This window comes from Haliotis rufescens, unplaced genomic scaffold (genome assembly GCF_023055435.1).
Source record: "Haliotis rufescens isolate VD_foot unplaced genomic scaffold, xgHalRufe1.0.p SCAF_12, whole genome shotgun sequence".
Lineage (NCBI taxonomy): Eukaryota > Metazoa > Mollusca > Gastropoda > Lepetellida > Haliotidae > Haliotis > Haliotis rufescens.
In genome coordinates, this window is record NW_025963802.1 from 17,801,250 (window position 1) to 17,824,134 (window position 22,885).

General features: G+C 39.0%; 1 protein-coding gene across 2 annotated transcripts; it reads left to right on the forward strand.

Annotated features, from left to right (window-relative positions):
• The first annotated feature begins 344 nt into the window (after positions 1-344).
• On the forward strand, positions 345-21,824 carry LOC124145675 (E3 ubiquitin-protein ligase RNF4-like). Of its 2 annotated transcripts, XM_046515548.2 has the most exons (7): positions 362-499; positions 2,609-2,732; positions 7,465-7,553; positions 9,525-9,543; positions 10,046-10,211; positions 15,934-16,018; positions 17,119-21,824. In XM_046515548.2, exons 1-7 carry the CDS (start codon positions 494-496, stop codon positions 17,266-17,268), a joined length of 639 nt encoding a protein of 212 aa, XP_046371504.1. In that variant the 5' UTR covers positions 362-493; the 3' UTR covers positions 17,269-21,824. The 2 variants fall into 2 exon arrangements, with proteins under 2 accessions (XP_046371505.1, XP_046371504.1); XM_046515549.2 differs by lacking the exon at positions 2,609-2,732 and having other exon boundaries at positions 345-499.
• Positions 21,825-22,885: the final 1,061 nt, after the last annotated feature.

The window sequence follows — 22,885 nt, forward strand, 5'->3', positions numbered from 1 at the left end:
GAAATATTGATTTCTGAACATACTGTAAATAACGCCGTGAATGGTGATTTCGTAATGTAACGTGTACGTAAAAAAAGGCGAGATTTGCGATGTACCTAATTTTCAGAGATCATTTTCAGTAATGTTTTTTTTTACCTAAAATGAGAATGGGTAAAATCACAGAACAGGGAACCTCCAACAGAATTCAAAACTGTTATGTGTAATTACACATTATGTGCGTGATGTGTGTTGAACTTGATTCGACTTCAAAGTGAGGACAGACGAGGAACAACGAGTGGATTATATTTCCTAGCGGGTTACAATGTGACAGTGAGCAATTACGTCCCTTGCTAGTTCAGCGCCAGGATCGGAAGACGTAAATCTCAAAGATGATGTGACAAATTGGTCACTTTTATGACTACACAGACATCATATTATTATTATCTATTGTCTGACAGTGTCCACTGCAGCTGTGTAGACAGCGGCAGTGTTGTTCCGAAGGCTGACGACGAGCATGAGTGTAAGCCTTTTGGTTTGTTTTGGAACATGTCTCACCTCATTTCAACCTGATTCAAAAGCTACGATTTACGCTCTGGAAAAAAACACACTTTACATGCAGCAGTTCATATTGATTAGATCTGGTACTTATATTTCAAGACCACCTTTGAGTGACATTAATTTGGTACTTGTTATACTACGCAGATCAGCCATTATGACATTGAAATTTGAAACAGAAAGTGACAATATTCGATTCCACCCATTTCATTGGCGTTGATCTGAAAACGGTGACTATATGATCAGATAGAAATGATGTCTTACCCCCAGGACTGCAATAAACAGCTAAGGCTGGTATATTATTATTGAGTGTTGTCCATACATAAATATGACAGTGACATGATAAGAGTCAGATTTAGCATCATTAGAGCCATCTGTCTGGTATTAGTACTTTTACTTACCCGTTGTCGTTAGAATTGATGTGAAATCACTGAAATGGTTCTGAAATGTGTTACTTTGTAAGTGAAATTTCTAGTTCCAACTGTCTTTCAGATAGCATGACAGTGATGAACATTCTCTAGACATCTGTTACAGAACATTGATTAATCCAACCTTTGGAATTCGCTTTCTTTGGCACATTTTGTTGATTCTGGTGAAGGATTTCAAGTGGTTTGTGATATTTGAGAAAGTTCCAAGGCAGACCATCCTCTATAATCCAGTGTATTATATCTTCATTCTGTTTTGATAAAATAGTTTAGTTTCCGTTTCAATATTTTCAAATGACCTGATGCTAAATATAGATGTCCAATCAATTTATACTCTTCTTTTATGATGAAACAAGCCAATATTCTATGTGCCTTGTTACCTTCTTGGATACTCAGGAGAACATTTTGTCCATTAACAGTCTTCTGATTTGCTGAATTTTCTTGTTTTAGTTTCTGTCTGTCTCTTGCATGTCTTAGCACCTTAGGAATGTTACCCCAAAATAAATAATCTCTTTGTCATCAACTATGATGCAAAAATTGCCGATCCATCAGTATTAACAAATAAGTCTAATATGAATATCAAATCTGTATTTGAGTAATGTGTATTATTTTTTTGCTATTTATTTTGTTCATTGTTTTGTTTACCAGACAGCTTGTACCAACCATTTGTTTTAGCAGTAAATTATTATCTCTGTATTACAATGAGCAGTATTTCATTTTTTGTGTTACATTTCATCAAATTTAGATTAATCTTACACTTGCAGTTGAGTTTTAAATCATTATATGTTTGTCTGTTAGTCCCAACACGACACGACCACCTCCATGGTGTAGTGGATAGAGTGTCTAGCGGGAGAGAGGAAGTTGTGGTTTCATACCACATCATACCAAAAGATGTTAAAAGATGGTACTTGTTGTTACCCTATCTAGCTCTCAGCATTAAGGGTATAAAACAGGGACTGGTCGCCTTGAGTCAGTTTACATGCGGTATTCATGTTAACCTCGGCAAGGGAGAGCGGAAGGTCCGGGGTTCCATTCCCGGCTGCGTCATACCAAAAGACGTTAAAAGATGGTACTTGTTGTTACCCTGTCTGGCGCTCAACATTAAGGGGCTAAAACAAGGACTGGTCGGCTCGGAGTCAGTATACTGTGTCTGAGTGAGGTATTCATGTTAAACTGCGGCATGGTATCTCAGTGAGCTAGCACTATAGATTGGTATCAGTCCGGACTAGTACAAGCAGCCACACAAACACACACAAGTACATGCACGTCGCTATATGAGTGCAAAAATCTTGGACGTGACGTTAAACCCCATTTCACCTCACCTCACCTAACCTCGGCAAGCAGCATGGTATCACAGTGGGCTAGCACTATGAAACTGACATTGCTATATACATGATAAGTAAGTGCAATGATCTTGAATGCAACACTGAACCTCATTTCACCTCACCTCACTCAAATAGAGCACTCGAGGGCAGGGGATTTATGCAGAATAGTTATGAAGCTAAAAAAAACTTCTTTCTTTCCTGGCTGCTGCCTATAATAAATATTGCATATAAACAAAACAATCTGTTCAATAGGGAAATGATCTTGTGTATAAGACTAGACTGTAGCAATGGTGACAGTAATAAGTGATAATTTCTGTTGTTCAGACTCCATCTAACCGACGCCGTACGAATCGTCGTCACACAAGACGACTGAGTCAGGTGCGGTCCCTGTTGAGACGTACAACATCCTCTTCAACATCCAATGCTTCTGAAGATGTGGTAGATCTAGGTACTTCGCTGTTACAAAGATTTCCTGTTGACTGTACCTCACAGTACTTCATCACTTATTCTTGATAAATGTTCACAACAATGCAATTGTTTGATCATGTCGATTGATTATAATGTCATCATGGTCATGTTCGTGTGATGTTTGTATATCACCTGTAACACAATATATTATCCCAACAAATAGTAACGTTGCATTTCTTTCTCATAAAATCTTTTATGAATCAAGGTGATTAATGTATTTTTACTGGACCTGCTGTACATCAATCAGACCTAGGATTTTCAACAAGTACAACCCGGAACGTCTTGTACGTGTTGTATTGAAGAACTTTCCTCCCCGTCTTAATCATGTTATGATGATAACATCATTGCAAACAGTACACACATTACAGTCTTCATGTTCAAATAAATATTTTGAGTGCCCTCTTGTACTAACCTGTGATTTTAAATACAGATTTATACAGAACTCGCGTTTAGAAGCATTTTGATTGGTTGTTGATTTTATGCTCATGAGTAGAAGAAATGTTATACCGGTACTATGTTGCAGCTAGTGATAAGAGAGATTGATTTCATGCTCATGAGTAGAAGAAACGTTATACCGGTACTATGTTACAGTTAGTGATAAGAGAGATTGATTTCATGCTCATGAGTAGAAGAAATGTTATACCGGTACTATGTTACAGTTAGTGATAAGAGAGATTGATTTCATGCTCATGAGTAGGAGGAATGTTATACCGGTACTATGTTACAGCTAGTGATAAGAGAGATTGATTTCATGCTCATGAGTAGAAGAAATGTTATACTGGTACTATGTTACAGCTAGTGATAAGAGAGATTGATTTCATGCTCATGAGTAGGAGGAATGTTATACCGGTACTATGTTACAGCTAGTGATAAGAGAGATTGATTTCATGCTCATGAGTAGAAGAAATGTTATACTGGTACTATGTTACAGCTAGTGATAAGAGAGATTGATTTCATGCTCATGAGTAGAAGAAATGTTATACTGGTACTATGTTACAGCTAGTGATAAGAGAGATTGATTTCATGCTCATGAGTAGAAGAAATGTTATACCGGTACTATGTTACAGTTAGTGATAAGAGAGATTGATTTCATGCTCATGAGTAGGAGGAATGTTATACCGGTACTATGTTACAGCTAGTGATAAGAGAGATTGATTTCATGCTCATGAGTAGAAGAAATGTTATACTGGTACTATGTTACAGCTAGTGATAAGAGAGATTGATTTCATGCTCATGAGTAGAAGAAATGTTATACCGGTACTATGTTACAGTTAGTGATAAGAGAGATTGATTTCATGCTCATGAGTAGGAGGAATGTTATACCGGTACTATGTTACAGCTAGTGATAAGACAGATTGATTTCATGCTCATGAGTAGAAGAAATGTTATACTGGTACTATGTTACAGCTAGTGATAAGAGAGATTGATTTCATGCTCATGAGTAGAAGAAATGTTATACTGGTACTATGTTACAGCTAGTGATAAGAGAGATTGATTTCATGCTCATGAGTAGAAGAAATGTTATACTGGTACTATGTTACAGTTAGTGATAAGAGAGATTGATTTCATGCTCATGAGTAGGAGGAATGTGATACCGGTACTATGTTACAGCTAGTGATAAGAGAGATTGATTTCATGCTCATGAGTAGAAGAAACGTTATACCGGTACTATGTTACGGTTAGTGATAAGAGAGATTGATTTCATGCTCATGAGTAGAAGAAATGTTATACTGGTACAGTTTTACAGTTAGTGATAAGAGAGATTGATTTCATGCTCATGAGTAGAAGAAATGTTATACCAGTACTATGTTACAGCTACTGATAAGAGAGATTGATTTCATGCTCATGAGTAGAAGAAATGTTATACCGGTACTATGTTACAGTTAGTAATAAGAGAGATTGATTTCAAGTTCATGAGTAGAAGAAATGTTCTACTGCTACTATGTTACAGTTAGTGATAAGAGAGATTGATTTCATGCTCATGAGTAGAAGAAACATTATACCGGTACTATGTTACAGTTAGTGATAAGAGAGATTGATTTCATGCTCATGAGTAGAAGAAATGTTAAAATGGTACTATGTTACAGCTAGTGATAAGAGAGATTGATTTCATGCTCATGAGTAGAAGAAACATTATACCGGTACTATGTTACAGTTAGTAATAAGAGAGATTGATTTCATGCTCATGAGTAGAAGAAATGTTCTACTGCTACTATGTTACAGCTAGTGATAAGAGAGATTGATTTCAAGCTCATGAGTAGAAGAAACGTTATACTGGTACTATGTTACAGTTAGTGATAAGAGAGATTGATTTCAGCTCATGAGGCAAAGAAATGTTATACTGGTACTATGTTACAGCTAGTGATAAGAGAGATTGATTTCATGCTCATGAGTAGAAGAAATGTTATACCGGTACTATGTTACAGCTAGTGATAAGAGAGATTGATTTCATGCTCATGAGTAGAAGAAATGTTATACCGGTACTATGTTACAGCTAGTGATAAGACAGATTGATTTCATGCTCATGAGTAGAAGAAATGTTATACTGGTACTATGTTACAGCTAGTGATAAGAGAGATTGATTTCATGCTCATGAGTAGGAGGAATGTTATACCGGTACTATGTTACAGCTAGTGATAAGAGAGATTGATTTCATGCTCATGAGTAGAAGAAATGTTATACTGGTACTATGTTACAGCTAGTGATAAGAGAGATTGATTTCATGCTCATGAGTAGAAGAAATGTTATACCGGTACTATGTTACAGTTAGTGATAAGAGAGATTGATTTCATGCTCATGAGTAGGAGGAATGTTATACCGGTACTATGTTACAGCTAGTGATAAGAGAGATTGATTTCATGCTCATGAGTAGAAGAAATGTTATACTGGTACTATGTTACAGCTAGTGATAAGAGAGATTGATTTCATGCTCATGAGTAGAAGAAATGTTATACCGGTACTATGTTACAGTTAGTGATAAGAGAGATTGATTTCATGCTCATGAGTAGGAGGAATGTTATACCGGTACTATGTTACAGCTAGTGATAAGAGAGATTGATTTCATGCTCATGAGTAGAAGAAACGTTATACCGGTACTATGTTACGGTTAGTGATAAGAGAGATTGATTTCATGCTCATGAGTAGAAGAAATGTTATACTGGTACAGTTTTACAGTTAGTGATAAGAGAGATTGATTTCATGCTCATGAGTAGAAGAAATGTTATACCAGTACTATGTTACAGCTAGTGATAAGAGAGATTGATTTCATGCTCATGAGTAGAAGAAATGTTATACCGGTACTATGTTACAGTTAGTAATAAGAGAGATTGATTTCAAGTTCATGAGTAGAAGAAATGTTCTACTGCTACTATGTTACAGTTAGTGATAAGAGAGATTGATTTCATGCTCATGAGTAGAAGAAACATTATACCGGTACTATGTTACAGTTAGTGATAAGAGAGATTGATTTCATGCTCATGAGTAGAAGAAATGTTAAAATGGTACTATGTTACAGCTAGTGATAAGAGAGATTGATTTCATGCTCATGAGTAGAAGAAACATTATACCGGTACTATGTTACAGTTAGTAATAAGAGAGATTGATTTCATGCTCATGAGTAGAAGAAATGTTCTACTGCTACTATGTTACAGCTAGTGATAAGAGAGATTGATTTCAAGCTCATGAGTAGAAGAAACGTTATACTGGTACTATGTTACAGTTAGTGATAAGAGAGATTGATTTCAGCTCATGAGGCAAAGAAATGTTATACTGGTACTATGTTACAGCTAGTGATAAGAGAGATTGATTTCATGCTCATGAGTAGAAGAAATGTTATACCGGTACTATGTTACAGCTAGTGATAAGAGAGATTGATTTCATGCTCATGAGTAGAAGAAATGTTATACCGGTACTATGTTACAGCTAGTGATAAGAGAGATTGATTTCATGCTCATGAGGCAAATAAATGTTATACTGGTACTATGTTACAGCTAGTGATAAGAGAGATTGATTTCATGCTCATGAGTAGAAGAAATGTTATACCGGTACTATGTTACAGTTAGTGATAAGAGAGATTGATTTCATGCTCATGAGTAGAAGAAATGTTATACCGGTACTATGTTACAGTTAGTAATAAGAGAGATTGATTTCATGCTCATGAGTAGAAGAAATGTTATACTGGTACTATGTTACAGTTAGTGATAAGAGAGATTGATTTCATGCTCATGAGTAGAAGAAATGTTATACCAGTATTATGTTACAGTTAGTGATAAGAGAGATTGATTTCATGCTCATGAGTAGAAGAAATGTTATACTGGTACTATGTTACAGCTAGTGATAAGATAGATTGAGATAGTGGCGTCACTCTTGAAATGAAGCTTTGGTGGCAAACGGTTCCTGGGTATATATCAGAATAGAATGATACAGCGAAAATGCTATCATTAAAACTTAAGGAAAAAGAACTTCTGGGAACATGAATTGTTCTTCAGTGAATTACGTAGGAACAGACAGCCTGGTGATAGTGTTAATCTACCAGTGTTTTTCCACAGTAGAAACTAATGCATTCAGTCCACTAGTCCTTATAATGATAGCCTATAGCAAAATCCTTGAAAAGGTCAAATTTTTACTAGTTCTTATGATATCTTAACTATTGGGCAGTTTGGCAAGAACTACAGGACTAGTGTCAATTTCTAACGCTGGTTTTTGTGTTTCAGATACGAATCATAATGGCATGTGCATTGACCTGACGACTGACGATGATGAAGTGATTGATCTGACCAGTGTTAATGACAGCCCTGTTGTTGTGAGTACCACACTGATAGCTAAGTGGAGAACCAGGTGAACAGCATGCCCTATCGGTTTAGTCCACCTTATGTTGCTACCATCTGATAAAGAGACCGTCTCCGTGGTCTAGTGTCCGCCCGGAGAGCGGAAGGTCCAGGGTTCGATCCCCGTCTGCGTCATACAAAAAGACGTTAAAAGATTGTACTTGTTGTTACCCTGTCTTGTGCTCGGCATTAAGGGGCTAAAACAATGACCGGTCGGCTGGGAGTCAGTATACTGTGTCTGAGTGGGGTATTCATGTTAAACTGCGGCATGGTATCTCAGTGAGCTAGCACCATAAATCGGCATCAGTCCGGCCTAGTACAAGCAGCCACACAAGCACACACACGTACATGCACGTCGCTATATAAGTGCAATAATCTTGGACGTGACGTTAAACCCCATTTCACCTCACCTAACACAGTGAATGAAACATTGCTGTCAGGAACTTTGTTGTATCTGACACGTAAAACATGCTGTTTGATTATCTCTTGTCTTTTATAAACAATCTTACGATTAGCTTAAGCCAACATGGGCAGAGCAGTAGTGTCATTCGTCATGGACACAACTGAGTTTTTGACTTAAACATGGGAAAAGATGGCAAATCTTGTCCTTGACACACCATGCTGAGGGGGCTGTCGGGTAGCCTAGTGGTTAAAGCGTTCACTTGTCATGCCGAAGAACCGGGTTCGATTCCCGACATGTGTGAAGCCCATTTCTGGTGTCCCCCGCCATGATATTGCTGGAATATTGCTAAAAGTGGCGTAAAACCAAACTCACTCACTCACCATGCTGAGATTAAGGATCACCCAGTAGTTTGTGGCTCCACTTTTGAAAATGACCCCTTTTTTGTAACAAGAGGGTCGGAAGGGCCCACATTTTTTTCAACTTTAATGAACACTGGCTGATCTGCTCCGTTAACTGAAAGAGAATTTCAATGTCAAACATCTTGGAAAACTCACTAAAGTTGTCTTGTTCCATCAGTAATATTCACATGTGCACAGGTCTGTTATCACCTTGGCTTCCATACGTGACTGGCTTTCACCATATTTAACACAGTCATATTTCTACCTCTTCCTAAAATTAAAGAAAGAACTGCAAATGATGGTGATGACATTTCCGCTGTGCCCCGTTTACACCACAAGGAGGACTCCTTCTACACCAATGGTAACGGCTCTCCAGCATTGTTGGCAGTAGTGTGTGGACCTCAGGGGAGATTATTTTGAAAGATAATCAGCAAACAACATCATAATTAGGCTCAGAATGTTTCAGCCTCCCCTAGTAATCTTTTTCCTAATTTTTTGTTATCATGGAGTCAGAATACATCCCCCATCACAGCTGTAAGATGGGGTAGTGCCCATGTCTAACCTGTGTGATTGTGGATCATCGTCCCTGACAGCCCATGTGTAGTGGATAGAACGTCTCACTAAACACTGAAAGGTCCGTGGTTCGATTCAAATCACGTTACCAAATACCAAAAGACGTTTAAAGATGGTACTTGCCTTTACATGCTTGGCGGTCAGCATTAGGGGATAAAGGACTGGTCAGCTTGGAGTCTGTGTACTGTGTCTGAGTATCTCAGTAGGCTAGCACTATAAAACCAGTATCAGTCTGGACTAATACAAGCACGTCACTATATAAGTGCAATAATCTTGAACGTGATGTTAAACCCTATCTCTCATCTCATCGTTCCCTGATGACGTGTATCGTTGTTCCTGCTGTCAGCTGGGCCCACTTGATTATTTACAGGTGGCTGTGATGAAGTGAAGAATGCTGATTGTGGCATAAAACAACACTCATTCAGTCTCAGTGTAGCTTCATCTTAGCATTGGTCATGGAAACAGCTTAAATCGACCTCTTCTGGTCCTCTAGGTAGAAGTATCTAACTTGTAAGTTTTATTGGCATGGTTACGGAGTGATAATATTTCAAACAATTCATTTTCCTTCACAGGTGCTATCAGCCATTGATGGTAAGTTGACTATTCATTTCATTTACTTGAATTAAATTTTTCTTAAGTGGGGAAGTTTTTAACTCTTAAAATTATTTCTTTCAACAAGTTTGATAAGCTCTTGTGGTTTGACTATATTTAATTTTAAGGCCATCCTACATTTGTGACAATGTCTTCCTGTCATAACTCTGAAGATTCAGTGAGCGGAGTTGCCTCCCTTAGCTACTTGGCAGATTCGCTGTCATCCAGTTATGATGCTAAGACAGAGATTGCGAAATTGAGAAAGTGCAAAGTCATGGGGTTCGGTAGAAAAAGATTGAGAGATCACGAAAGAAAGAGAGAATGAGAGGAGGGATGTAAATAGTAAATATCAGATTCACGGCTCTTGTACCGGGTGTTACAGTTTGAGATCAGAATTGTCATGAAGAAAGTCAATACATGAAACTGCCTCGTTTGTAAAGATTACAATCCAATATTCCTATCAGTGTTGATGGGTTACGAAGCAAAACTGTTATTCTTTCAGCTGACATCAGTGGGAATAGGAGGCCAAGGTCACTTAGAGGTCGAGGTCGTCGGAGGGGTCGTAGTTTATCAAGGCGGACTGCACCAAGATCACAAAGAATACTTCAAGAGTCTGACTCAGATGATGATGAACTTCCCAGCTTTGATACCACAGGCACTCCTTACAGGTGTGTTTGTTTATTGTTTAATGCCAAACTCAGGTTATTCCAGCGAAAGGACATTGGCCTGTCAATAGTCAAGTCTCAACCAGACAATTCAGTGACCAATTCTGACCTGGATCTTCACAGGTCTCATGCAGGTAGGGGACATTAGGGGTGTCATTGATTGGAAAGGTTAGAATTGATATATCTACAAAAGTATCACGATATGTTGATATATATCGATTAATAACAAAATTAGTTAATTTTTAAACTTATCCTATCTAAAACTATGTGTGAGCCAGCTTGAACAAAGTTTCCAGCTTCTAAAAAACAAATCACCTGAACACAACCCAGCATCACCATGGTCACCGTCTAAACAAATGGGTCACACACTATAATCCTGTGCATTGCGACCTGATCACGTGAATACCCCTGCCACATCCTTCTCCTTCTCATTGCCACACAGTGGAGAAGTGCACCGAGTGTTTTGGAGAATATAGTTTCGTTTTTTTCTTGCTGGCTCCCCTCCAACATCCTCCATTCTCCCGGTCTGTCGGAATTGTGTAATGTAACTGTTCCAACTCTGACCCTCACTATGTATGTTGTGACTGGTGCAGTCTTGACGAGCGCTGTTCTAAATGTGAACATTTAATGAAACCCTTCAATGTATATTAACACAAGTGAAACAGATGAGAGTTTGACCAGTGCTCGAAATCACAGGATTCGGAGAAGCACAACCCATTCTCTGCCAAGAAGACTTAAGAAGTCAACCAAACCTCCTCCGTTGAATACCCCCAAAAGACTCTGGATGATGGTGTCTCAGATAGCTTTCTTACCAATGACGTCTTTACTGTACCGGATCAACAGGCCATCCCTGAAGCGCCAGGGTCCAAGTCTACATCATAACCACCAGCTACCTTGATCCTGCCTCGACTACGCTTCGATTGACCCCCTTAAAAAAATAACAGAAAGAAAGAGAAAATTGTGACTGAACTTTGTGTGAATGATGTGTGGATTGAACTACTTTACTTCAGCGATGACATCATTGAATTTGTCAGTCAACTGGGACTGGCAGGTTTCAAAAGCCAGCAAGAACAGTGTCCCTGGTGTGTTTATCCTAATCATGCTTATGCTTCGTCCTATCCTGAATTGCACTCCCACACTGGTTAATACCGCTCTCCTCATCGGGATTCACCCTCTGATTGCCATCACCATGTAGATACCCGACGTCCTTTCCTTCCCTTTACTCTGCGCTGGATCTTCATTGGATTGCGGATACGCTGCAGCTCAAATGCAATACTTCAGCTGAGGATTGTTTATTTTGCTTTGCAGTTTCCTCTGCCGGTTTCTCGAATATTGTGCTCCCTCACAGGCCTGTCTTGACAGATATTGCGACCAACCTCGACCAGGGTTTTAAGTCTTACAGACAATTACGGAATCAACTACAGACCCCTTGATTCTTGTGGAAGATTCCGGCACACTTGGACTGTCCAAGACTGTTTGTGCACCCAAACTTGATGGTGAACTGTTTCTGAGGGTAGGCAAGACTATCACGGAGGCTCACCATTCCCCTGCTATAACCCACTACAACCACAAATGGAAAGCGTGACCACAACAGAAGTTTCAATCTCATTTTGGCATTTGCTCAACCATTCTATGGGCCACCACTTTTGCTGGATTGCCTCTTTTCCAACCCTCACCAGACCCATTCTGGATCGATTATAAGTTTTATACTGTATCGATTGTTCCTTCCAGCTACGCGGTTGTTCATGTAAAGATGTCATATGTGAAAACATGTGACGCATGATATACCCGATTACATACTGTTATGTCTGACTAATGTATAGGGATCGTATCGCCTCTTATGGTGTGTTTTCCTGCTCACAAGTTCTTGTCTTGGCAGTGTTATAGAATCTTTATTTCACTGTTCAGCCCTCTAAGTTCGTTTTTTGGCCAGGGTACCAGGTGGCTCCTAAGGTAAAATATCTGGGAGCCAAACCTACATCTTTAGGAGCCAAGGGTATTTTTCAAGGAGCCAAATATTTACAACAAAAAACAGCAAAAGCAAGTTCTCTTATCATGTTGAACTCAAGATTCAGTATCTTGGTGTTAAATTGCTGCAAAAGCCAGCTGAAACAATATTGTTCAGATTAAGGGATTAATCTCACTGTGCAACACAACACGTAATACCGTTACGTTTCCAAAACTCACTTAAATTTCCAATAATAATGCCACAAATGACAACTGAAACTGGTTAACTTTCTCAAACACTGACTGTCCATCAGAAGTGTACATCTATCTCAATGCAACTGTACATCTAGCTCAATCACTGTCCAGCACAACACTGGTCATTACAATCACTTGACTGGTTCAAATCACTCAGAGATGTAGGGACATCCAACACTGGGAAATGGAACAAGCCATTCTTTGTAGGTAGGTCTACGAGGACATTGTCCTGACATCATCCATTTCAGGACGGCTGGCTGTGGTGCAAAATCTTCGATCGAGATGTTTGCAATAGAAATTCTGATTAGATCTTCCATGGTATCAACATGGAGAGCTGACCTAGAATCTGTCTTTATTCTCTTCTGGGCTGAAAAAATCCGCTCACAGCTTGCTGAGGTTACAGGAAGTATCAGCATGATTTCAACCAAGTGAAGCAGATCCTGTAAATTGAAATAATATTGTTATGACATTGATGTGTATCAATGAGTTCATTAATAAATGTGAAAAATACTTCATGTCCTAGACTACACATCTATTTGTCCTACAAATATGCATATCAACTCAAATTCTGAAAACAGATCTTCTGGGTGTTGTTTCATTAAGAATTCTTAATACAATTAATTAATCTGTATTAAATTACCTTAAAGTCTGTTTTGTAGGGTTCTCTAGAAATCATGACAGCATACAGGCCCAAGAAGGACTTGTCTTTGAATTCCCTCTGCACGAGTTTCTTGAAGAGCAACCACTGGTGAAGAATGGCCTCAGTTTTGCATCCTTTTCTGGAATTAAAGGAAACTTTAATTTTTAAGCTGGATACACATTTGAGAAAAATCTTACATTTCACCATTATCTGTTTGAATAAAATGAAACCATGATTTATTCAAAATCACTCAGTAATTCTTGTTACTGAGACTGTTACTTATAAATAAACAACAGTTTCCTTAGGGAAACACAGAACTCAGAGGTTGCCAGATTGCAGTGATCTTAAAAGGATTCAAAATTAATGTCTTTGAATATTGTTACAACTAACCTCTCAAGTCTGTGTGAATACCAATCTGTAAGGGTCTGGAGCTCATCTTCCCCATATGAAGACAGACTGGAACAGTCATCTGGCCAAATATCAGGGTTGAATATTCTCATGCTGGCTACAACCTTCGCAGATTGGTCAGTTGAAGTGGAGGAACCAAGACGTACACTGAATCTCTCAGTAAGTCCAGAGACAGCTTCCTGAACTGACTCCCTTATAGCCTTAGTGTACGAGAGAGGAAGGGTAGAAAAGTCCATGACATCAATATCACCACATGAACCTTTCAGTTCAGTACCCTGGAAACGAACTCCTTCTGATTCACCTTCTGGCTGTGACTGAACACATTCAAGGAAAGATTTCAGATGACCATTTGGCCTCGGGCGAACTTGCAAGTTTTCGATTTCCACCAGACAGCCATGGATGGCTGCCACTGCACTAGGTAAAGTTGTGTTGTCACTCTGCAGGGTTTTACTCAGCTTTGCTACAACCGATAGCATGTCCAGGAGGAAATGGCAGAAGAACACAAACTTCAAGGATTGAAGTAATTTTGCAACAAACTTGGCTCCTCCAGCAACATCTGCATTCTTGTTCTGCACTGCAAGGTGTTCTGCATGTTTAAGGACAACAGAATACTGACCAGGGTTATTCGCCACATCATCGCCAGATGATTTAAGTAAGATGCTCAGCGCCTTTTCCATATGGGGTGTCCATCGTGTTCCAGTAGCTCTGGATGGATTTCTGGCTGAAATATCCAAGGTTTCTGCAATAGCTTTCAATTCTCGCTTGCTCTTGCAGCTCCAATGATAAGTCCTATACAGGAGATCCAGAACCTTAATGACTTGGGCTGCCATATCACAGGTCTTCAACATTGTCATCATGGCTAGCTCCAGTCTGTAACATAGTCAAAATTAGGATTTAACTTTTACAGTTAAAAATAAAACAAAGTAGCTCATTATCAGTGATAATGTTTCTTACTTATAAAGAAATTTGTTTCTGACATAAAACATATCTTTGGCCTTATACTCATTGTAACCTCAATTATAAATTATTCTGAATTAAATTTCTAAGTTAGTCTAAATTTCATGCGTTAACAATCTTGTCATTTTCATATTTTTCATGCAGAAAGACATACCTGTGTGGCAAACACCAAATGCCAATGATCCATGGACAGGTTTCATTCAGCTTGCCCCTCACTCCACCTCTTTTACCATGGTTCACACATGCTCCATCGGCACACAAGGAAACTAAATCTTCCTTAAACTCATCTTTGCCTATGTCCATAAATTGACTTGAGATAGCGTCAATGATACCATTAGCGTGAGCGTGTTGCAGTTCAACAAGGCCAAGTAATTTATTGACAGGCTTTCCATCAGAACCCAAGCACCTAACTACAACAGCTTCTGTCTCTTTGATTGAACAGTCAGTTGCAGAGTCAAACATCACTGATATGTACCTGCTGTTATTCACAGTATTAGCCACATCAGACTTCATTTCATTTGCAATAGTTGCAATCATTTCGGCAACACAGTACGGACGACATTTTCTCATCGTCATATCTAAGCTATGTGTAGGTTGACATCCATTCTGTTTTGAATTTACGCTTTGCTTCTGTTTTCGGTGTTTCCAATTTTCGTTTTTCTGTCTTTTTTGTTGGGTTGTTTCGCTCATTAGGCCTAAATAATGGAAACAGAAGGCTGTGATCGGCGTCCGCCATTTTGGCGTGAGTTACTATAACGACGACTGTCACTGGCTGTCACTGACTCTTTTAAGTCCGTCACTTTTTCGCAAATCAGTGATTGGTTAAATCGTACGTTTGGATTCATTCGTATTATTCTGTCATTTTGCGCGAAAGAGTTTATTGGTTAAAACCTTCAGTTGGATTCAGTCGTGTATGTCCAAAATAACTTTCGGAATCACTCGTGCAAATCCGCAGACATCTGAGAACTTTCGTCATACGATCGCGAACATATAAAAACATGGCTCTACGTAAATTTCCACAATAGTCGCCAACTGGGTTTAAGATAAGGTAGCCATGTGGCGACTGGTAGATCAATTTAGGGCGCCAATCATAAAATAAGGTGGCATTGGCGACTAAAATGGTCGCCACTTAGAGGGCTGCTGTTTAGCACCAGCTTCATCGTGTATGTTTGACAGTTGTAGTCTACTACACGCTAGTCTCGTACATGATGAATGAACTATGTAAGTACTCATTGAGTTGTTGTTCTTTGAAAATAAGCAATTTGGGGGTTTGCTAAGAAAGGGAGGTAATTTAACGTAACACGGGAGATAACTTTCGATGTACTCTAGTAATTATCATACTCGATTACCCATTTCAGTCTTAACTAAGTTTGGTAACTCGAATTGCGACCAGGATAATAAACAGTGACGTGAACAACAATATGACATCACAATATTCATACAGGATGACCAGCATAAGACGGAAACTGACCAATAACATTCTGTAACAAGTAATGATAGATCTGTTCTGTGTTCCAGGCCGAGTGGAGAGGGTTCCGGGGTTGTGACATCTCCACAGCAGATCACCATCACCTGTCCTATCTGTATGGATGATGACAAACAGGTGTGTTGTTGTAGGTTACATACACAACAGCCAAGTGGGGATTCCATTCTTACTGTAATTTAGACCCAGTGGGGAGTTCAGGTCGGAAGTAAGCCCCGGGCATAAAAGACGACTTCATTGATTGGGTTGTCAGGCTCAAGATTTTGGCTGATAGCTTGTCGTTTGTGCCCTGGCAGCCTGGATCGTTGCTCATGATATCAATCACATTGTGTCCAGATCTGGGCTCTATTATTTACGGGCTGCTGTCATGAAGCTGGACAATTCCTGAATGCAGCATTACACAAACAGACATATTTTGGCTTTGCATTAATTCTGATAAATGAGGTGTTCATTTTTTTATATGTTTTACTGATTGACCAACACCAAGTTTTTTTCTTCCTACCAAATCTTTTATCTGTGTTCACTAATGATTAAAACTTTAAAGTAGGTTAACCGAGGGGATTCCGGATTAGAATTGGTACCCAGCACCCTGTGTTGGTCGTCATACGAAGCGACTAAATGGTTCTCGTGGTTGTCTGGTCCAAGCTTGATTATTTACAGCCTGCCATCATATAGCTTGAATATTGCTGAGTGTGGCACAAAGCTGTTCGAGTAGACATCATTGACAAGACGTTTTTGTTCTGTTTATATTGCTATTTCATGTTTCGGTTACATGGTATCAAAGTATACCCAATTCGTACCTGTCGGAATTATGTTAATGCTTTGACCTTTTCATCAAAAATGTCCTCCATGGCCCACCAAACTGTTGAAATGTTAATATGTAGATATTCTCAGTCTTCGAAACTATTGTTTTTGAAGACTAGTGTTAACCTTCTTTCACTTCTCTTCAGAGCTTGTTTCTAATCCTCCTTTGAACAAGACAAATATATTTACTGAGTTTACATTTTCTGTCAGTTTTATTTAGTTCCAATTTGTAGCAAAGTTGAAGGATTGAGAACTGGTTCAGAAATGTATTTCGCAATTGCTACTAGTCAATGAGGATTACCATCGTTGGATTTTTACTTGTCCTTTGCATAATTTAGAAGTCTCCGTCTAGCAGACAATGTGAATTTTGAAGGCTGTATTCTACTGTTAATGTTCTGCTTTCTGACATTTTTCAGATTCGCCGCAGTAACCGTCAGATAATGTCTACAGTATGTGGTCATCTGTTCTGTGATGAATGTATCGGACAGGCCATCCGAGCTCAACACTGCTGCCCCACGTGCCGGAAACGATTAACACACAGGCAGACACACCCTCTTTTCTTGTGATAATACCGTCCATCATTTCAATAGTGATATTTCGTAATGAATCGTCAACTTGGAATGTAACAAATTTGAGAATACTTTTAAGGTCAGATCAGATTTGCAAATTTATTTGATATCTGAAATCTTTTGGATAAAAATATGGAATTTATAACCTAGCACTGTGCGGAGATTGGTGGTGCTATTGAAAAGGGCACAGCCTTCACAGTTATCTGTAGATATCAAAATATCTCAAGATGTACAAGTTCAGCTTATAAGAAACTCTACACTATGATGCTATATGCTATACATCATTGATTATCTTCATTCTGTAAGGATATGTTTCATTTGACAAATTCTTGTAATTATCTGCACATCAGATGGCTTACAAAGTGGTACAGATCAACATTTTCACAGATGAAGTTCATTTTCTGTCCGATTATGAATTAAGGTAATGTGATCCTTTGACATCAGAATGGCCTCTTTGAAAAGTCAGCTTTTTGCCTTATCCACTTGCAATCATTTCAGTCAGTTTTAGTTTGAGATGTGTATAATATGCATCATAACATCAACAATATCGTGCTGTATGTTATAAATACTTTGGTATGTTGTTGCATAACACTGCTGAGGATAAATGGTTCTGACTTGGGGTAATATCTGACACTGTTATTGACTAAGTTGACTTGATCTTGCCGTGCAGTTTGTTTTAGACAAACTGTGTGCTATTTATTGTATGACATGTTCATTATTGATGTGTGGTGTTTATCTGCTGATGTTCATACAGCATACGAAGGACACTGGAATATTTTATACCAAAAATTTGAAAAAAAATTCTTTTGTTATCTTTCCATTGTATTTGTTGTAAAGTGGTAAACGCCCGAGATCTAAATCACTTTGGGCTTTCCTCCAACATCAAGCTAACATGCCGTGATATAACTGTTCAAAGTGATGTTAAATCTAACTAACTCACTCACTCACTCACTCACTCACTCCTATGTCAACTGGGGACCAGATTCCGACTACTTTATACATGGCCTTTGGTATGAGAGTACTCTGTAGGGATCCACGTTGGAGTTGGTCCCCAGAAACCTATGCTGGTCTTAAGGGCGATCAAGGGGTTCAGGTACTCTGTAGGGATTCCAGGTAGGAGTTGGTCCCCAGAAACCTATGCTGGTCCTAAGGGCGATCAAGGGGTTCAGGTACTCTGTAGGGATTCCAGGTAGGAGTTGGTCCCCAGAAACCTATGCTGGTCGTAAGGGCGATCAAGTGGTTCAGGTGGTCACACACGGTTGATAGCGAGTCTTCCTACGGTGTACGGACGGTGTGAGTCGTTGCTAACAATATCGATCACTTGATTGTCTGGTCCACACTTTATTGTTTACAGGCTGCCGTTATATGGCTGGAATATTGCTGAATGTGGAATGAAACAACAACAAATGATACGATATAATACATATGGGCCTGTATAGCTATACATTATAATACAAAGTACATATTTACCTAAAGGAATAACCCTATCTTGTATCAAGTTTACATCCCACTTGTGAGTGAAAGGGCTTTATCAGTTGCTGTTGCAAGTGCCTCTAATATAAGTGACTTTATTTTTTGTTTAAATTAAAAATATCTTTTCAGTTCATGGCCTTTGTGTTCTTATTGTGGTGTATCAAGACGTATTGTATCGTGATCGTGTATCGAGATACGTGTCAAATCGTGGCCTTCTGCATCGTTGTACAACCGTTGAAAATCCACTTTCATCATCTACTGCGTTTAGGATTTATTCAGTTTCAGGGATTATCATACTCTCATAGACATCGTGTGTTATATGAGACTAGACTCCCCATCCAGACTGGACACTATTCCCCCTTGTACAGTAGGGTGTTGTGTTCAACACCCTAAGCTCCTAGTGTTTGTGCTGATTTGTTATGTTGGGGATTTCTGCCAATATTTCATTGCTGAAACTGGAAACAAATATTCAAGACGACAAATAATTTGTTTCTTTGTGCCGTTGGTGTTGTGTGTTACTGACAAATGCATTATGATGTATTTGCGTGATTGTTTTGATTGTTTTTATGTATTTTTGTTTGATATGTTTTCCAATGACAAAATTACATCTAACATTGGTCTGTAATTTGTTTGGTATTAATCTACATGTATCTCTTAATGTATTTAAAATAGAAATATTTATCAAATCTTATCAATTTCAGTGATCATTTTGATGGGAGAGGAATGTTCAACTGGAGGGAATATTTCATGGGAAGTTCAATGTTTTTCAACTAAACCTGGCAAGTGCATTGATTGCTATTTAAAAAAGTTCTAAATTTTATTTTTTTATGTTTCTATGGAAACAATTTTGACTTAGTCTCAAATGGGCCATAACTTGAAAACCTTGCATAGCTCATCAGCTTAATTGGTGCCTTTTGCTATTGTTCTCTTAACTTTTTTCTAAATTATATTTTGTTACATTTCCATGGAAACCATTATCTTTCCAAGCTACAACTTGATAGTATTGTTTTTCAGATTTGCAAACATATTTATGGCAACAACTTGAACTAATGTATCAAAACAAGGGAGGGGGAGACATGTGTTGTAGTAGAAACACACTCCAGTGATATATTTTTTCCTATTCTGAGCAAGTGAGTACAGTAATAAGTTGACACAACATATACTTCTGTAAAGAAGTTAAATAACACCCGTTTCTTCATGTGACTATTGTTAAACTGTCATTGCAGTTGACTTTTTGAGTTGTATTTATCTGAGCATTCTGTTATGTACAGATATAACAACATCTGGCACCATACAAGCCAGTTTTGTTATGGAAGTAAATATCTTTGTCCTGTAATGGATAGTGTTAGTGATGCAAAAAAGACCAGTCCGATAAACATGGTGTCATGTTCCAGGTGTTTATGGTTTTTTAAACTTTTATTTGGTAGAGTTACCTCCCTTGGGAATGCCTGAAACTTGTGATAGTGGTTCAGATTCTTGTTTAGCCCCGATTATGTTTCTAGGTTTGTCTGCACCTTACCCGTGCTCATGGGTTTCACTGAAGTGGTTAATGTCTGAGATCTGCATCACTTAGGGCTTTTCTCCCACATTAAGCTGACACGCACAGGTGTCACTGTTCAAAGAGATGTTAAACACAATCACTCGCTCACTTACTTTCTCTACACGAAATGTGCGAATGGATGCAAGGGCATCCTGTTCTCCTTGAAAGAAAATTTAGTTTATGATGAATAGATAGTCAGGATCCGAAGTACGATTAAGGACATATTTTTCCTATCATCTGAAGTGGAGTAATCCGAAGTTCAGAGATCAAATGTGATCTTTATAGGACAACAAAATGGTGTTTAAATTCTCATTTCCGTGCTGTTTCAATTTCCCTTCCCACCCCTCAAATAATTTTTCTTTGGGGGAATGTCAATACCTGGCAAGGTCAGTTAACTCGACCATTAACAACATGGTGAAATCTGAAGCAAGGGCAGGTAACTCTCTCTCACACACACGCATGACTGCCTCCAGATCCCAGACAGTCATTTAAAGATGGTACTTGTTGTTACTATGCCTGGGGCTCAGCATTAAAGGGGCAAGGACTGGTCGGCTGGAGTCTATACTGTATCAGTATTCTCTAATTTGGGTATTCATGTTAAACTGCAGCATTGGCTCAGTTGGCTTGTGCTATCAAATCATCATTTGTCCGTACTAGGATGCATGCGTGAATTGGTCCACACAACCTATGCTAGTTGTAAGAGGGATGAGGGGACTTCATGGATGAGGTGGTCAGGGTGGTTGACTTAGCTGATGGCCTGTCATCGTACCTCATTGCCCACAATGTCAATCACTGGATCGTCTGGATGAGACTCGATTACTTACAGGTCGCCGTCATATAGCTGAAATATTGCCGAGTGCGACAGTGTTCTCGCTCTCACTCACAAACACACATACATCACTATGTAAGTGCAATAATCTTGGTATGCGACCTTAAAGCCTATTTTACATTACATTTTTTTCATGCTTAAGAATATGGTCATGTCATTGCTTCAATGTTACCAAAATTTTAAGAGAGAAACAAAATGTTTGTTTTTTCTTTCTTTTGTCTGCCATTGAATCTCCAAACAACTCCAACCTCATAGAGGACGCTTGCAAAAAGATCTTGACTAGATAATCTGGATTCTTATCAGTCAACTAATGCATCTTATTTAATAAGACCGCCCAAAAGGAAGAATTTTTTATCCCTGTTTTGTTTACAAATTAAGAAAAGTTTCCTGCCTATGAGTTATTAGATTCCTTGGAAATTAAGAAAAGTCTGTTGCTTTCTGTATTGGAGCTTATAGCAAGAATATATGTACCATTTTGATTTCTCTTAAAACTGAAAATATGGAAGCAAGCCAATAGTTGCCCACCCAAAACAATACTGATACATTCAGTCACATAATCAATCAGGCATTCGCACAGTCATAACACCAACACATATTTACACCTGTATAACCACTGAATGTATGCATGTAGGTGGTCTTGCAGTCTTTGCCTGTGTAATGTTGATTATATGATGTGGATATTTCTGCAATAAATGATATGTGACATTCCAATCTTTTATTTGTGTTCTGAGTGAAAACAAATTGGCCATAGTTCAGTCTATGAAGTAACAAATCAGCAGTTTGCCAGACATAGCACATCACTACTGTTCTCTGTCAGGGGTCCCTGGTGCCGGTACTGAGTTAGAGACCCGTGAAGATTCCGGGGTAGAATAGGCCTTCAGCAACCCATGCTTGCCGTAAAAGGCGACTATGCTTGTCGTAAAAGGCGACCAACGGGATTGGGTGGTCAGGCTCGTTGACTTGGTTGATGCATGTCATCGATCCCAACTGCGTGGATCGATGCTCATGATATTAATCACTGGATTGTCTGGTCCAGACTCGATTATTTACAGACCGCCGTCATATTGCTGGAATATTGCTGAGTGCGGTGTTAAACAACAAACCAACCAACCAGCTGAGTTAGAATAAGTCCGCAGCGGTCTTTGGTGGTCATAAGAGGCCACCAAATGGATCCGGTTGTAAGACTCAGTGACCTGGTTGTTTGCATGTTGTGGTACCTGATATAACCTCATGACATCACTGATTTTCACTGAGCTATTCATATCCTTTTCAAAGCTGTTTTGCCTTTGACACCCAATGGAATCGGTTTTGGCAGATAATCTAGACTGGTTATTCTCTGATGTTAACCTTGAAGATCTGCGTACAACACTAGGGTAGGATGCCCATTCCTATGCCACTGTAAAGTGATGGCACAGTTTAAGGTGGAATGGAGAGCCTTGAAGATGACCCCCATCCTGGAAGGCCTATGGCATCAACACCAATAATGATCCAAGAGAGTCCACCACTTGGGGATGACTGAGCATCATAGTGTTTGTTCTGTAGGCAATTCCAAGGAGAGAGGACATTCTATTATCACAGACACTTTGCCAATGAAGAAAGTATCAGCTTGTTGGGTTCCAAAGCTTCTGGTATCTGATCTGACACCCAATGTGTGTCATAGGCACCCCAATGGGAACAGATTACTTGTTCCGAACCACCTACCTCCAGGCAGACGCTCTATTCACTACACCATGGGGGCGATCATATATGCCATTGGGTACTTCCGGGCAAAT